This window comes from Dendrobates tinctorius, unplaced genomic scaffold (genome assembly GCF_039654945.1).
Source record: "Dendrobates tinctorius isolate UK_male_01 unplaced genomic scaffold, ASM3965494v1 ptg000301l, whole genome shotgun sequence".
Lineage (NCBI taxonomy): Eukaryota > Metazoa > Chordata > Amphibia > Anura > Dendrobatidae > Dendrobates > Dendrobates tinctorius.
In genome coordinates this window covers 2,176,581-2,193,961 of record NW_027361968.1, presented here as the reverse complement: position 1 = coordinate 2,193,961, position 17,381 = coordinate 2,176,581, and the positions used below count along the sequence as shown (strand labels likewise).

The 17,381-nt window shown below is 46.3% G+C and overlaps 1 protein-coding gene across 1 annotated transcript in view; it reads left to right on the top strand.

Annotated features, from left to right (window-relative positions):
* Window positions 1–15,935, top strand: part of LOC141073426 (transmembrane protease serine 9-like) — a 37,247-nt gene extending 21,312 nt beyond the window's left edge. Inside the window, exons 6-10 of the mRNA XM_073560619.1 lie at window positions 2,533–2,618; window positions 8,942–9,152; window positions 11,463–11,737; window positions 15,225–15,394; window positions 15,624–15,935. Of these exons, the coding sequence (XP_073416720.1) occupies window positions 2,533–2,618; window positions 8,942–9,152; window positions 11,463–11,737; window positions 15,225–15,394; window positions 15,624–15,935 (1,054 nt within the window). The remainder of the gene's footprint in view (window positions 1–2,532; window positions 2,619–8,941; window positions 9,153–11,462; window positions 11,738–15,224; window positions 15,395–15,623) is intronic.
* The last annotated feature ends 1,446 nt before the right edge of the window (window positions 15,936–17,381 follow it).

Genomic DNA, 17,381 nt, shown 5'->3' with positions numbered 1-17,381 from the left:
ACCTTTTCTAAGAAGCCGCCATTTATTTCTGGATAGTAGAATGACCAACACATCACTACCTGTTCCTTGAATGTTTGATGTCCGCCGTGTTTCTGTCTCAGGAGAAATGTCCATTTGCTGCAGCAATTTCTATCCTCTGTACCCTTTGGACCTGTTCCACCATATAGCAGCAGTGGTTGGTGTTCTCTGCAATGCATGTGAGGACACTTTGTTGTGATTTGTTTTATGATAAATAAATTTGCTCTTTTTAAACTTGTAAAAGATGTGACCACATTATCTCTGCTCCAATCCTAGTACTTCATGACATAGTCACAGATGTCTGATAGGTCTCACTTCTGTGTCCGCATCTACTGTATATCTATGAAGTGATTCTTAAAAACTCCTTCCAGGCTGCAAACGTTGGGTTTTCGCCACCAAATCCAAAGGGTAAACGTATAAAGATGCACATCTCCTCCCAATAACTTCCAAGATGGCCAAACAAGCAAACTAGGATAATTTCCCATGGTGAAAATAAACAGTCAAAAAGGGCTCCACCACTTCTCCATTGGTGATTTGTTTCGATGTTGCTGCCAGCACCTTCATTACCAGGTAATCCTTGTTCTGGAGAAGGATGGGATTGAACATAATGTCTAATATGGAATACTCCTCTTTGTATGCACCTCCAGACTTGTTGATTCATTGTTTCCTTTTTTTGTCCCACTTATCTACTTAAAAAAACCTTTGAGCTGGGAGCAAATATGAAACCCAATACACACGGTTCATAATATGGTCATTAGGCATGTTGAGTTGAAGCTTGACCAAACGGTTTGCTTGTTTGGGTGCATTGGTGGCTTTGTTTGGATTCACAGTCAATAGTTCAATCCAATATCTGTTTTAGAAGATAAGTTGGGCTTCCCCACATCCTCTTGGATTAATGTCCTGCATGAATTCATGAAAACCAAGACTTCATGTAGGACAGGTAGAGGCCTTACAAGAAATTTCCAGTGATGACCTATTCGTCAAACTCTTTACAACTTCTCCAGTTTTGGGTTTTCAGTAAATCACGTGTGTAGTGAAAAGCGTCGGGTCTGCCACTTCCATGGAGCCTACAGGATCACCAGATACTCAATACTAACCAAAAAGATAAACAATGAGACACTCGCTGTACAACTATTCAAACATCCCACCCACACTTATGTCTGAGCCTTGTCACTTTATTAATATTGAAGGTCTTTCTGTTTCACAGAAACTACAGGAAAAGAATGAAGGGAACTGGTCTGACCGGTCCCTATTATCTTTGTAGGCAAGACAAAGGTTCTATAGAAACCTACATGAGTACGGTCCTAATGTACATGACGAGATCCACAATGGGATGGACCATGTGATCGAGACACTGGAAACTCCAAGGATGAATCTCATGGTGAAGATGTGTTGCACCACAGGGTGGGAAACTCACTTCTTATAATCTACAGCCTGGCCACAAATATGAGAATGTGACATGGGTGAAGAATGCAAATGCATTAAGGTTTTCACAAACCTAAAACCGATCATACACATTAGGAAAACAATGGCTGAAAGTGGCGCGACCTGATGACTGTCTAACATGTATCGGGGTGGTCTCGCATCTCCTACATATCTGTCAAGGGAAAGTCATGTTAGAAGGATGGTTTATGTATAAGCTCAACAATGCTCAATCGTGTGGGGGCCTGATGAATGTGGAAAGGACAAAGGTGTGTGAAAGAGACGGATTGGTTAAGAAGAAGGGTCTGGAGAAAAATAAAGGTTTTGAGTAGAAGGGTCTGCAGGACAATAAAGGGGTCTGGAGGGGACAGGAATGTCTGAAGGAGGTCAGAAAAACGGGTGGAACAAATATTTGGTGGGAGCTGAAGTGTCTTAAGGAACAGGAGTTTGAAGGAGGTCAAAGGCCTCTGAAAGGGTGAGAAGAGTATGTAGGATTGACAGGTCTAAATTTGAGCAAAGGATATTAAAAGAACTTGTAGGGGAGTCATAGCAGACAGGCGATTTGAGGGCTTTGGCAGGAGCATAAGGTATCTAGAAGAAGACTGAGAAACGTGGAGATGTCTGCTATGAACATGGGAGTATGGAGAAGATAATTTGAAGATCAGAGATTTCTGAAGCTGAGATTTTCCCCTATAAGAAATGATTCCTTCCTACATGCACAGCCCCATGCCGCCATCGCTTTCTCTGATTTATGTGGAATGAGATTGTAATCACACGGAGCTTCAGCGGACAGCTCTGTGGGAGACCTTAATATCCTTTGTTGGGCACACGGGCAGCCATGGACCTCAGAGTTGGCTATGTTCGTGGCTTTGAATCCCACCATTGCTGCTTGCACATGTCCATCTATCATAAGTCCCTCTGACTCATCGGGTAGAGGCATTTATGGGGTTAAAGTGTACAGGTTTTCCAGCAGATATTGTAAAGATACATATTGTATGGCGGTGTCAGGTGTCCGTCACTTTGTGGGGCCAAGATTCTCATATGGGCTGAAACTTGAAGCTTTTCTCAGATGTTCAAAACCTTTATCCTAAGAAAGGAGGAAGAAGAAGGAGAAAGTCAGAGACTGGAGAAGTTTCAGCCCTGTGATGGACGTTCTCCGAAATCCTGGAGTCCTTGCGGTGATTGTTATGCTGGGTGCTGGTATGTAGACATCTGCCTCTCTCCATACCTCTCTGTGTACAAACTCTCTGACCCTCCAGAAACTCGATAGGGTGTAGGAGGAGGCCGCACCGGACCCCTCTGTGCCTACAGATTAGATCTCTACAGATCTGGAGGGAGTTGTCACTGAGGCCATCGACTAATCTGGTCGTGCGCAATCTGCGCAGAGAATTCCTTCGTCCATGATAAGTCTCCTGTATTTCAAGCCATAGGTAACTTTCAGGCACCAAATTCTGAACCAATAAACCCATTACCAACAAACTTCTTAATTTAGCTGTTTTTTATAAAAAAAAAAAAACAAACAAAAAAAAAAAACATTAATCTGTATTTAAAGTACGAAGCAAAAATCAAGTAATTTTCACTCCGGACACTGGGGCGATTTTAGACTTTGTTTCGGGAAATAAAATATGCTTATAAAAATGTGCAAATAAAAGCATAAATTGGCACAAATGAAACCCAGGCTTAAAAAAATAAAAATGAGAAAAAAATATTAATTTCTTTGTCTTCTGTAGATGTTTCTTGCTCTTCTATAAACATTTTTTGGTCGTTTGTGGACATTTCTGGGCATTTTGTGGACATGTCACGGTGTTCTGTGGAAATTTCTGAGTCATCTGTAGAATTTTTTTTGGCTATCTGTGGACATTTCTTGGCCACCTGTAGATATTTTTTGGTCTTCTGTGAACATTTATGGCTCATCTATGGGCATTCCTTTTTCTTCTCTGGTCATCTGTAGACGTTTCTTTGTCTACCGCCGAAATTTTCATTCTGTGTGATACTTTGCATTCTGTAGACATTTCTTGAATTTCGCTGGACATTTCTTGTCTTTCATGGATGTTTTATGCTTTCTGTGTACAATTCTTGGTCTTTAGATGTTCTTCTGTAAACAAATTTTGGTCTTTCTTGGATAATTTTGAGTCTTCTCTAGACATCTCTTGTTTTCTCTAGATATGCTTTAGTCTTCTTTTGGATGTTTCTGAATAATTGTGGACATTTCTTGGTCTCCAGTGGATGTTTCTAGATCTCTTCATGTTTATGGGTCATCTGTGGATGTTTCTTGGTTATCCTCCAGACATTTCTTAGATATCTGTGGATGTTTATGGCTCTTCTTTGGATATTCTTTTGACATCTGCTGACATTTCTGTGACAAAGTGTCAGCTTATGCTGAGTCGTTCTTCTTAGAAGGAGTGGACCCTCTGGGCCGTGGCACCCACCCACCTAGGGCGAGCTGACCTAATGAGAACCACCCCCTATACAGGGAGTGTCAGGGGCAAGACCAAGGGGGTGAGCCACCATGGCTGCTGGACCAGACGGCCGGCTCAGGGAGACAAGACAAGGCAAGACGAGTCATTAATTCAAAGGAACATCATTAAGGAAGACTTCAGGTACAACAGGTGCAAAACGTGAACACACAGAACATAAAGCAGGGTGCGTGCAAGAGCACGCTGAGGCCCAAGACTTGTGGAACTCTTCAGGGTGCAACAGCAAACGTGAACACACAGTTCATGAAACAGGGTACGTGCAATGGCACGCCGAGGTCCAGGCATGGAACGTGCAGATGGTACACGGACATCGGACTCCGGACAACAGTCCACGATCAACCAGGGCATCAGGGTCTGTAGCTCAGAGGGTGATCGGCAGGATCCGGACATCCAGAAGTTAGCCAGGGTTCCATGCAAGGAAACAAGAGAGTTAGTGACATGGTGCATGTCAACAGACACGCCAGGATCAGGTTCACAGGACAGAGACCTGCGCATGCCGAGGGGCATGCCAGGGACGGGTCAGGTTCACAGGATGGTGGCCTGCGCATGCCAAGGGGCATGCCAGGGAGAGGCACAGAGTACGGTGGCATCGGAATCCAAATGCTGGCATCGACCGACAGGGTCCAGGTATCTGGCTACGGACATCAGGCCGCAGTCATCTAGGTCCGGACCTCTGGCAGTGGTCGGCAGGTAATGGAATCCGGCAGGCAAACTAGGGTACAGAAAGGAGCAAAAGGAGACAAAGGCTTTGTGCAAGAGTAGCACGAAAAGGCACAGTGCGAGAACCAGCGTGAGTGCAAGGGAGCACAGAGACCACGGCGGGGAGCACCGGCAGGTGGTACTGACGATGGCAGTTGCAAGCAGGCACGACTAGAGGCAGCTCCGCTGCGGGGCCACGCAGCCAGACCACTATAGCACTGGACGGGGCACGGCTGGGGCACACAGGCGAGCACGGCTAGAGGCGGCACAGCTGAGGCACACCAGGTAGGCACAGGCGACCAGGCACGTGCATGGAGCCACAAGGCAGGGCTAGGCAAAGGGTACAGGACAGAGCCACATGCGAGACAGCATGGTAAAGCCTAGTACGAAATGTGCAAGGCGCACGAAACATCAGGGACAATACAAAGAACTAGGCAGAGACCTGCGCATGCAAAGAGCATGCCAGGGACAGTCTAGCAGCGGAGCGTAGGCTGAAGCCCAGAGCCGGGCCAAGGAAGGACCTTGGGCTAGACAGAGCACAGAGCGAGGCCTGCACGTGTAGAGACACGCCAGGGACAGGCGAGGCAGAGTCCTGCGCGTGCAGAGAGGCACGCCAGGGACAGGCGAGGCAGCGTCCTGCGCGTGCAGAGAGGCACGCCATGGACAGGCAAGGCAGAGTCCTGCGCGTGCAGAGAGGCACGCCAGGGACAGGCGAGGCAGAGTCCTGCGCGTGCAGAGAGGCACGCCAGGGACAGGCGAGGCAGAGTCCTGCGCGTGCAGAGAGGCACGCCAGGGACAGGCTCAGAGCGGAGGCCTGCACGTGTAGAGACACGCCAGGGACAGAGACAGAGGCAGGGTACCTGAAGCCACAAAGCAGAGAGAGACCTGACACAAGGACAGAAACACGGAACAGAAGCAGAGCAAACAAGGACTACAAAGCAAAGCAGAGCAGGGACAGAACATGGCAAGAAGGACAAACACTAGACAAGACACGAGACCAGAGACGGAATACGAGCACGGAGCGTGTGCAGAGATGCACGACAGAGCAGAGTGCAAGGGCACAGGATAGAGGGAGCGCCCCACAGACCAAGCAGCCATGCAGGGACACCACACAATACTCAGGCCCAGGGGAGGTCTGATATAGGGCATAGCACCTCCTCTTTCAGGTCAGGACCAGGGGAGCACTTCCGGGTTCAGATCCACAGGATAACAGAGCGTAGTCACATGATCGGAGATCCAGGCATGACGAGAAGACTGCAGATCCTGTGCTGAAACCTAGACAGGTCACATGATCAGAGTTCTAGACATGACAAGATGATTACCAAACCAGACAGTGCAGGATCCTATGAAAGGTCACATGATCAGCATTTCAGGCATGACGAGATGATTGCAGAACCAGACAGTGCAGGATCCAGGCAGGGACACATGACCAGGGATTCTAGACATGACGAGAAGATCACAGAAGGCAGAGCAGAAACGCAGGCATCCTGCAGCTCAGACATGAGGTGAGTGTGCACACTGCTCTAGGGAACAAGCAGGATAGCAGACAAGATATGCACATCGCTCCAGGAGTTCTTAAGACAAAACAGACATGGCAGACATGGCGGACATGACAATTTCCTCATCATCAGTGGACGTCTCTTGGGCTTTGGTAGACATTTTGTTGCTCATCTGTGGATATTTGTAGCTCTTCTGTGAACATTTCTGACTCATCTTTTAACAATTCCTAGTCCTCTCTAAATGTTTTGAGTCTTTTGAAGTCTTATGAGGACATTCCTTTTCTTCACTGGACATTTCTTGGTCTTCTGTGGACATTTTAGAGTCATTTTGTTAACAACATTTTTCATTTTCTACAGACCTTTCTAGGTTTTATGTCAATGTTTCTGGGTCCTTCATGGACACTTCTTGGTCATTTGTAAACCTATTTGAGTCATTTATAGACATTACTTCATCTTCTGTGGCATTTCTTCCTGGTTTGCGGACATTTCTTGGACTTCTATGGATGTTTTTGAGTCTTCTGTTGACATATTGTGTTAGAGGTGGACATTTTTTTGTTGTGGACATTTCTTGATCTTGTGTGGATGTCTCTGAGTCATTTTTGGACTTTTATTGATCTTCTCTTGATGTTTCTAGGTCATGTGTGGATTTTGTTTGCCTTTCGTGGATGTTTCTGACTATTGTCAACATTTCTTTGTCTTTTTAAGTTTATGGGTCATTTGTGGTCAGCTTGTCTTCCTCTTGGCATTTCTTGGTATTGTGTGGATCCTTCTGGGTCAGATGTGGAAATTTATTTGTCTTTTGAGAACATTTCTAGGCCTTTTGTATCATTGGGTCATCTGTGGACATTTCTTGGTCTTCCTTGGACATTTCTTGGTCTATTGTTGATATTTTTGGCTCTTCTGTGGACTTTTCTTGGTTAGTTCTTGTAATAAACAACCCATTTAAGTTTCCTGAACTGCGGAAATATTCCTGGTTGCTGCTAATGATGGTTGTGGTTGCAATGTTGCGGCAGGTTTCGTGGAGATTAAAGGTAACAGCAATACCTTCTGAATTATTTTGGTGGGTCAATGTAAGGAAAGGAGAATAGTTTTATAAGGGAGAATGGGGATGATAGTGATTGTGAATATGGGTCGCCCTCGCACGCCCAGGGCAGCGGGGTTACTCGGTACCGGGCCGGTGTCGAGGCGGGAATGTGTCACAGCAGCGGTGACCCGGTCCGTGGCCCTGGGCGCCCAATATCAATGGCGGTGATGTTAATGGTGTTAAAGTTTATTAGGTAGTTTGTGACGCCACCCGTGGTGTTTGGCAAGTAAGGTGGTAAGCCAACGCTGCATGCAGATCCGCTGGGACTGATGGTTTGGTGCAGCAGAGATGGTATAGCTCCCCACAGGTGGAGCTGTAGTCCCAGGGCAGTGTAGGTGCAATGGATGAGGAGAGGCGCAGAATGGTATGGAGGCTGGTGCCCAGGTGTAGTGGTGCGGGAATAACTGGAGGACACGCGAGTATGCGGTTCCAAAGCTTTACTCACTGTTTGCAGTTCACACAACTGCCTGCCTCCGTAATGTGTTCTCCAGGTCAGGGCTCCAGCCAACCTCCAGGCAGGATAGGATTCTCCCTTCCCCACTCTGCCAACATGTACCTTACTGAACGACGCCTCCAATGCGCCTTTAGGTGCGAAGCACTCCAGTACTTAGTTACCCTGGAATGCCTCTCTCTAGGTGTTCCTAGTCTTTACTTGTATGACAGACAGCTGTAGCCTGCTTCGGGGACTCCACTCTACGTCCCGGCTCTCTATCCGTGTTGCTGTTGTGTCCCAAGTCTATGATGGGAGCAAGGCTTTAGCGGCTCACTACTCCTCCAGTGTCTGTTGCAGGACATAAAGATCCAATCAACCTCGGGGACCGGGCCCCTGCCTTTGCGCTCTCTGGACTGGAAGGGTTATCTCTCTTTCTCAACCTGCTTCCCACCGTCCTTCTATTCTTCTTCGTTCCGATCTGTTCTATCTCTCTTATGGAATCTGTAGTCTTCAGTCTACAGCTCTTTCTCTTCCTCTCCTAGGGAGCTCGTTCCACTAAGACCAGTCCTCAGCCTCTCCTGACTGACTGCCTTCCTCCGCCTTAAGCTCCTCTCAGGCTGACCTGCTGTCAGCCTGCTCTCTCTCTCATACCCCCATCTGACTGACTTGAAATCCTACACCTTCCCTCTCTTTTATATCTAACTCCACCCGCCTCCCCAGCACCTCTCGTGTTACGAAGCCAGGGACCCCAAAAGGCACCCTATGACCTTTCCAGCATAAAGCATGGATGGGTCCCTGCTGAACTACCCTGTTGTGTGGGATGCAGGTGTGGAGCGTGGTCAGGAGTTCCCACCTTACCTGGATGGTGGGGCACTACACCTTAGGAGAAGGTGCAGCACCTCTGTGGCGACTGAAGCCTCAGGGGCGCCACAAATACAGAGGGTGAAGTAATCTAGGAGATGCTTAAATAGAGGTCCCCTGATACTCCTCAGAGGATACCCTAACCCAACATAGAAACTGTCCCGTAATATTATAACCATTTATATTAGGATGTGATGTGACCATTTTCTGATAATATTTAATATTTCTAAATCAAAACTATAGGAATTTTCCAGCATTAGTAAGATAGTTCTGCATTTTCTGTGTAACAGCGCCCCTCTTCTTCTTAGGTCAACTGAGCTATAGAAATAATCTTGAATCAAGATGACTTGTAATACCAGACCTAACCTGTTAATCAGAGTGGCGCTGCTTTCAAATCTTGGACAATAACCCCTCATTTTTCTCCACTTTTGTCTTCACCTTTTTCCAGTTAGTCCCACACTGTCCCTCACTCCTACGGCTGAAGTTGACCATTCTGTGTGCGGTTCCCCTGTGGTCAGTACCAAGATAGTTGGAGGGACAGATGCTGTGGATGGAGAATGGCCCTGGCAAGTTAGCGTTCAATATAAAGGAAGTCATGTTTGTGGGGGGTCCCTTATCTCCCATCACTGGGTACTGACTGCTGCTCACTGCTTTGAAAAGTAAGTGCATCCCATGAATGTGACAGTTTCCGCTCTGATTCTACTTACATAAACAGCAATGTTGTTACTGGTACTCCAAATTTGCTTCATTCTCAAGGGCCAATTTGAAAAGTGGGTTGCTCTCAAGTTAGTCCTATGCTTTCCTCATGGGCGGGCTTACCTGGTTAGTCCTATACTTTCCTCATGGGCGGGCTCACCTGGTTAGTCCTATACTTTCCTCATGGGCCGGCTCACCTGCACAAGCTTCTCCCTCTCCTCAATATCCAGAAACATTGCAGAAATAGCATTTCTTGTACCAGGGATGGAGGGATCACCTCAGCTTGGTTACATCCTTTCCTTCTATATCAGTGTCTCAAAAAAAAAAAAATACCGTATCTTTCGGATTATAAGATGCACTTTTTCCCCCCAAAGTTGGGGGGAAAATGGGGGTGCGTCTTATAATGCTGATATAGCTTATTGGTGCGCCGCTGCGGGTGTCCGGTGGCGGTGCTGCGCTGTGTCCCGGTGGAGGTGCCGACATTTTGTGAAAGGTCAGAGCCCCCAGCAGTTCCATGGTTTCCTCCTGTGCGGTGGGCTCCGGGAAAATGGCCGCCGGAGGCCGGCGCATGCGCAGATGGAGATCTCGGGAGATGAGATCTCAGAGCTGAAATCTCATCTCCCGAGATCTTGGTGCCGAGATCTCCGTCTGCACATGCGACGCCCCCCAGCGGCCATTTTCCCGGAGTCCATCGCACAGGAGGAAACCATGGAACTATTGGGGGCTCTGGCCCTTCACAAAATGTCGACAGAGTACCCCGCAGCACCGCCACAGGGACAAAGCCTAGCTCTGCCACCGGGACACAGCGCAGCACCACCACCGGGGCACAGCGTTGCACCACCACTGGACACCAACAGCGGCATGCCGCACATCAGAACACTCCCTCATCCCAGCCTGCGACCTGCAGCAATGCTTCACTCTTGCCTCCTCCAGCAGCGACCCTGAGACCCCGCTTCACCGCAGCCACCACCATCGGCAAGCAATAAGACACATGGATTATAAGAAGCACCATCATTTTATTAAAAAAAGTTTTTTCCTATGTTTCTCCTCAAAATTTGGGGTGCGTCTTATAATCCGGAGCGTCTTATAATCCAAAAAACACAGTCGTTCCTCTCAGTTGATGCTATAAGTTCCTCAAGGGCAGGGCTAACCTGTACAAACTCCTCCCTCTCCTCAATATCTAGAAGCATAGCAGATAGCATCTCTTATACTAGAGATAGGAGGGAATCATCCCAGATTGGTCATACACTTTCCTATAGGAAATTACACGCATACAGCTCCTCCTTCTATTTGAAGTATCTCTCCTACTTGGGATGGGATGTTTATACCAAACTGGGCACATCCTTTCATCCTGGTTTTCTGCATTCCCTTCTCAGCTTAACATGAGAAAAAAAAAGATTTTTTATTGGACCTATACTTTCCTGATAGGCAGGGCCAAGCTCTACATCCTCCTCCCTCTGGTCAATATCTAGCAACATAACTGATACATAGCATCTTTTCTGCAAAACATGGGATAAAGTCTTCACAAATTAGTCACGCACTTTAGTCATGGGTGGGTCTGTGCAAGATCCTACCTCTTCTTAATATCCAGAAACACCGCAGAGAAAGCATCTCTTCTACTAGAAATAAGGGCTTCATTCAGACCTGTTCTCCTGTACAAGCTTCTCAGTGACCCATGAGAAATGCTGGTTTCTCTCGGTTAGTCTTATACATTCCTTATGGGAGGGGTAAATCGGTATAAAATATTACCTCTGAGACTAAAGACCGATAAAGGTCAGAATCACGTTAACCGTGTTAATTTGTGCCATCTTTTTCTGCCACTATTTAAATTTTTATTAAAATAATTTTTGGTAACAAATTATTCTATTTCAATTATTTTTTTGAAAAGAGGATAATAGACTCTTGCTTTTAATACTAAAGACATGATATAAACCACACTTACTATATAACCCCTCCCACCTGTAGATAAACCACACCTATTATATATAACCCCTCCCACCTGTAGATAAACCACACCTATTATATATAACCCCTCCCACCTGTAGATAAACCACACCTACTATGTATAACCCCTCCCACCTGCATATAAACCACACCTACTATGTATAACCCCTCCCACCTGCATATAAACCACATCTACTATGTATAGCCCCTCCCACCTGCATATAAACCACACCTCTTTTTATAATGCAATCCAAATTTTCTAAACTTTGTGAAGTTCCTGTTTTCCCCACGAGTTGTCACTTTCTGTATGGCCATTATCTCGTTCCCAGCTCCGTTTCGCCGGTGGATTATGATGTTTTCTTGGGCTTATATCGCCTTTCGGCTAAGGCTCCGCCTCACACTGTGATCTCTGAAGTCAGAACTCTGATCCGTAACGCTGAATTTGTGGGAGTCGGGAGCCGAGGGGACATCGCCCTGCTGCAGCTCTCCAGTACGGTCACCTACACCAAGTACATCCAGCCCATCTGCCTGCCCACTGCCTCTGTCACCTTCCCCTGTGGCATGGAGTGCTGGGTCACTGGCTGGGGCCACACGTCTTTCTATGGTGAGTCCATCTGTCTGTTATATTCAGTATTATTGGTGCATTTTTAAGTGGATCACGGTTTCAACATTTACAAGATCTCTGCTTGCTGTCACTGACAGTTCTTGCTTTCATCTAGAAGTTGGAAGCCTTAGTTATTTCAGTGTCCACAATCCTCTTCGAGTGAAACCCAGAGTCACATCGCCACATAATGTCCTACACGGATACACTGTAAGAAGATTATCCCCTGCCAAAGCAGGACAGGTCAGGCAGGGTCAATGAATGTTTACATTCATTGACAGCAAGCAGCAAGTTATAGGACTTTTTTCTCTGCACTTCTTTTCCTCTGGAGCTTTCTTTACTCCTGATCGGCCCTTTATCGTAAGACCCTTTATCGTAATTCAAAAAGTTGTGCCGCTGTGGAAAATGTAAAGAAAACCGGTATGAGATGATCTGGAAATCTGATACCGCCACATTTTATCACACAGATAATGGATCAGATGTTGGACGATGGACGTTTGTCTTTTTCATTTGAAAAATTATCTCATTTAGAAATTTATGTCAATGACGCATCTCAGAACAGCTCGGACTGGGATAACAAATGGATGGAAAAGTAAGTGGTTCTACTGAACAATGGCCAGCGGGTCAAAGTTCAGCTAAGTCACATAACTCCATATAAGTAGATCATGTGAGAGAGGCAGAGTCTCCCAGAAGCAAATATGGTCAGAGGTTATCAATCTGTGACCAACTGGGCTAAAAATTATAGATTCATTTCAGGAAAATGTTACTCAATGTAAAATTGCAAACACTTTGAATGTCATAAATCTCCAGCACAAGATATCATCATAAGATTTGAGGAACCATCCAGATTGTTATAGAGGAAAGTGACCATCCAGATTGTTATCGAGGAGAGAGACCATCCAGCTTGTTATCGAGGAGAGGGACCATCCAGCTTGTTATCGAGGAGAGGGACCATCCAGCTTGTTATCGAGGAAAGGGACCATCCAGCTTGTTATCGAGGAGAGGGACCATCCAGCTTTTTATCGAGGAGAGGGACCATCCAGCTTGTTATCGAGGAGAGGGAACATCCAGCTTGTTATCAAGGAGAGGGACCATGCAGCTTGTTATCGAGGAAAGGGATCATTCAGCTTATTATCGAGAAGAGGGACTATCCAGCTTTTTATTGAGGAGAGGGAGCATCCAACTTGTTATCAAGGAGAGGAATCATACAGCTGGTTATTGAGGAGGGAATATCCAGCTTATTGAGAGGCACCATCCAGTTTGTTATTGATCTTATTGTCACCGCACAGTTCTTTATCACTGACGTCTGGGGGCATTAATGTCTATGAGAGGGAGAGTACACACTTGAGAAGCACTATTTGTGCTGAACCTTATATAGAGAGGTTAGAACGACATCTGGTCCATATAGACGTCTATTTCAAAGAAGGTGTGATGACGAACGAACGCCACCGCCGCCACCAATATGTGACGACAGCGCCAGCACCCTGTGCTGCCAATACGTCACGATCCCACCACTGACACGGGTATGTCAGCGGATGGAGGGATGTGATGCACTGCCGGCACACGGCTATCACAGGCACAGTGGGGGCTTATTTTAGTTATCCCGCCACTGGTACCATGTGACAAAAAATATACAGCAAGCTAATCTCGCTCTAGCAATTTACCGCAGGGGGGTTATTTTGGATGCCCCACCACTGCTAACAACCTTCCAAGAACTGCGGGGATTTATGTATCTCCCACTTTCTCAGTTCCACTTCGGAACTCGCAGCTCTCCGGCGCCCCCCTTACCCTCAGGTCAGTCAGGGAACTGCACCTAGGATAATTAGTCGCCGGATGGGCTGCTTGTTGTGCACGGGCAATTAGACTACTGCAGTGAGGGAATTATCAATGCTTTGGGCCTCAGCCCCTCATTCAGCAAAATAAGACCCCTTCCGTACTGCCAAATAGCCTAACCAACCGCACACACCACGCTGCCACCAGCTCCTGGTTTCTCCACTTAAGTTATAGACTTAATGGAGGAGTTCGAAGCCAATCCAAACAGTAGTGTAATTATCTAAAAAAGGCGCATAGTTCGTTTCTTAGAGCATGAAAACAGACTGATAAATTTTTTATCATTTATTCCCAAAATGTGGGCAGTGATTATACAGATAAAAATTGTTATAAATTGAGACAGTAAATATGTACAATGCAAATATCAAAGTAACATGGATGAAAATGAAGAATAACACTTACATTTGCTTATGATTCTTTAGGCAAGCCATGTGTGGCAAGAAGGCAGAGCCACACGTCTCCATTCATCTGGGGTTCTTGTCAGCATCAAGACTCCAGCTTAACTAACTGGTTTTCCCAAGGGAATGCCTTATAGCCTCTGCTGTGTGACATCACGGAAGGGGCAGTGTGCAGAAGTTCATCCCCCCTTTCTCCAAGTTGCCAATTTACTAAAAAAAACTTATGATAACCATATCTTAACGAGGGAAGCTCGTATCAACTCACCGAGGGTCTCATAGGTTGTAATTCATCGAATATAATAAAACAACATCAGACATGCCATACTTAGGACACTCCATTTGGGAGCAATCCATATCTCAGTTTCTGGAGGAGTTAGAACCGTGAAACTTAGAGGGTAGAACCCTGGGTTCGTTGCCTACTCAGAGATGTGATAATTATATCTCTGGCGCGTATGATTTTTGCAATACAACTTATTTTAATACTTCCCATATACTTGCATTCAACCTCATGGCCAGGACAAAGGAATCCTTTCCCTTAACTAATTAGCATTCCTTTCTGTGGAGCGGGGCCAATTGCTATAGAGGAAGTGTCCTATTACCAGTGCGGACACAGAGCTGTTAAGGAGGGGGGAAAGAGGGAAGTTGCAGGAGCTGACAGGCTACTACAGTGTGACAAGATTTTCTCCTAGAATGGAGGATTCTGGAAGCTTCCAGCAAGATCAAAGGTTACTTAACATACATATCTTACAGTACATTATGAAGGCCTTGCATATTTCAGCAGGACAATGCTAAACCATATCTTGCATCGATAATGGGAGAAGATTCCTCTCTCAAAACTCCAGCAGTTGTCTCCTCACTTCCCCAATATTTACAGACTATTGTAAGGAAGGGGACAAGGCACAGGTACAAAGGTAGAAATAGAGCAGACACAAAGGTGTACACAGCCCAGACAAAATGGTGGACAAGGCTCGGGCACAATGGTGAACAGAGTCTTGGCACAGTGGTAGACACGGCCCCGGCACAATGGCGACACAGTCCGGACCTAACAGTTCTGAGATGTGTCACTGCCATCAATTTCAAAATTAATTATTTCAAATGAAATGGAAAAATGGCTGCTCAATGTCTGATCTGTTCTTTGTTCTGTGTGATAAAATATAAGAGATTTACAGATCATTGTTTCTGGTTTTCTTTACATTTTTCAAAGAGTCCCAACTTTTTTGAAGTTGAGGTAGTAAGAAAATCCACTGCTTTCTCATTATCAGGAGATCTTCCGATTAATGGAACCCTTCAGAAGGTCATGACCCCAATCATCGACCAAAAGACATGTGATACAATGTATCATCTGTGGTCCTTAGAAAGTGAGACAACCATCATCGTCCAGGAAGACCAAATATGCTCTGGATATATTGAGGGACAAAAAGATTCCTGCCAGGTAGGTGGCATTAATGTAGATAGATATCAAAGAAAGGTTCTCACCAAGGAACCGAAACGTCGCCACGTTGGGCGAATGGTGTGCTGCCTCCAATCTTTGGACTTAGATAGATAGATGATAGATAGATAATATATAGATGATAGATAATGATCGATAATAGAAAGGTAGATGATAGATAATAGATAAGTGTATAGATATGATGGTCACCATCTTGTTTCTCTCTTCTCAGGGTGACTCCGGAGGACCTCTTGTGTGTAAAGTCCATGGTGTCTGGTACCAGGCTGGCATTGTGAGCTGGGGAGAAGGCTGTGCTGACCCATATCGCCCTGGGGTGTACACCTTGGTGCCGGCCTATGAGCAGTGGATCAGTCAGCATGTTCATGTAAACTTCACTGAGGTGACGGACATCCCTGCCCCCACCGTGCCATGCGCGGCCGGCCTGGGCCATACAGAAATTCCTGGGAATAGAGGACACATGAGTGGCTCATGTCACCGGTGGACGAGTCTGGTCCTAGTGTCTCTTCTGTGGAGATTTTTCTAATCATCGTTGGGCAGAATGTTTACAGTAGTAGTTATTAGACATTCTTTTACAGTGAAGTTTCTGCACCATGTTGTCTCCTACTTGGCTAAATCCTCTGTCCATTTTCTATCATTTTGAATCTCAGGAGGATGAATAACTTAATGTGAAGATTCATTGTGGCGCCCACAGAATATTCTGCCCAGTGTGTATGTATGTGTGCATTCTTACTTACAACGTGGTCCTAGCACTGCGGACCCACTGCCTAATCCTGGTGCTTCTATCACCTATGGACAACATATGGTCTAAGCATTTCCTCTTATGATCGTTGCCCTTTTGCTTTCACATGGGGATCCTCTGTGGTCATCACATCTATTAATCTACTGTGCTTTGTCCCTTAATTCGTCTGTTGGGGTGAGAAGGATTTGCACTTTCAATTTCACTGGCTGATCATTTTGATACCAGGAGAGATAAGAAGAGGATCTAAAGATGGGACTGAAGGGGTCAGAGGAGTCCAGAGATGGGATAAGAGTAGTGAGGAGGACAGAGGAGTAAAGGCCCCATCTCACTAAGCGATCTCGGTAGCGAGATCGCTGCTGAGTCACAACTTTTGTGACGTAACAGCGATCTCACCAGCGAGATCGCTGTGTGTGACAGCGATCAGCGAGCGGCCCCCCTGCCGGTATCGCTGATCGCTGCAAGAAATCTCTGGACATTTCTTTGGTCGCTGGTCTCCCGCTGGCCAGCACGCAACGCTGTGTGTGACAGGCGGGAGACCAGCGATCAGGTGTAAAAAATTATAAAAAAAATAAAAAATATAGTTATTCTCACCTTCCGATGTCCCGTTCAGCCATCCTGCCTCTCTCCACGCTCCGGTCCCAGTGATCCTTTGCACGAATGACCGCGAGACTTTGTTATCCCGCGAGACCGTGACATCTCGCGGTCATTCGTGCAAAGGATCACTGGGACCGGAGCGTGGAGAGAGGCCGGAAGACTGCGCGGGACATCGGATGGTGAGAATAACTATATTTTTTATTTTGATTCTATTTTTTACAGGATGGCCAGAGATGCCGGGCGCTCGGCATCGCTGTGCTGATCGCTGGTGAAGCTGTCTGTGTGACAGCTCACCAGCGATCACATAGCGACTTACTAGCGATCCTGACACCTTGATATCGGTGTCGGGATCGCTGGTAAGTCGCTTAGTGAGACGGGGCCTTTAGACGGAGAAGAGAACATAAAGGTCTGGTAGGGAAGAGACCGATGAATGTGGAGGAGAAGTCAGAGGGAACTGGTGAGACCAGAAAAGTCAGAAGAAGACCAAGAGCCAAGGATTACGGAGAAGGTAAGAGGAATCTGAAAAGTAAGTAAAATCTGGAGGGAAACAGAGTAATCTGGAAGCTGTAGAGGAGCACCGAGAAGTCTGAAGAGATAAAAGAATCTGGAGGATGGACAGATGACCCTGAGGAGATA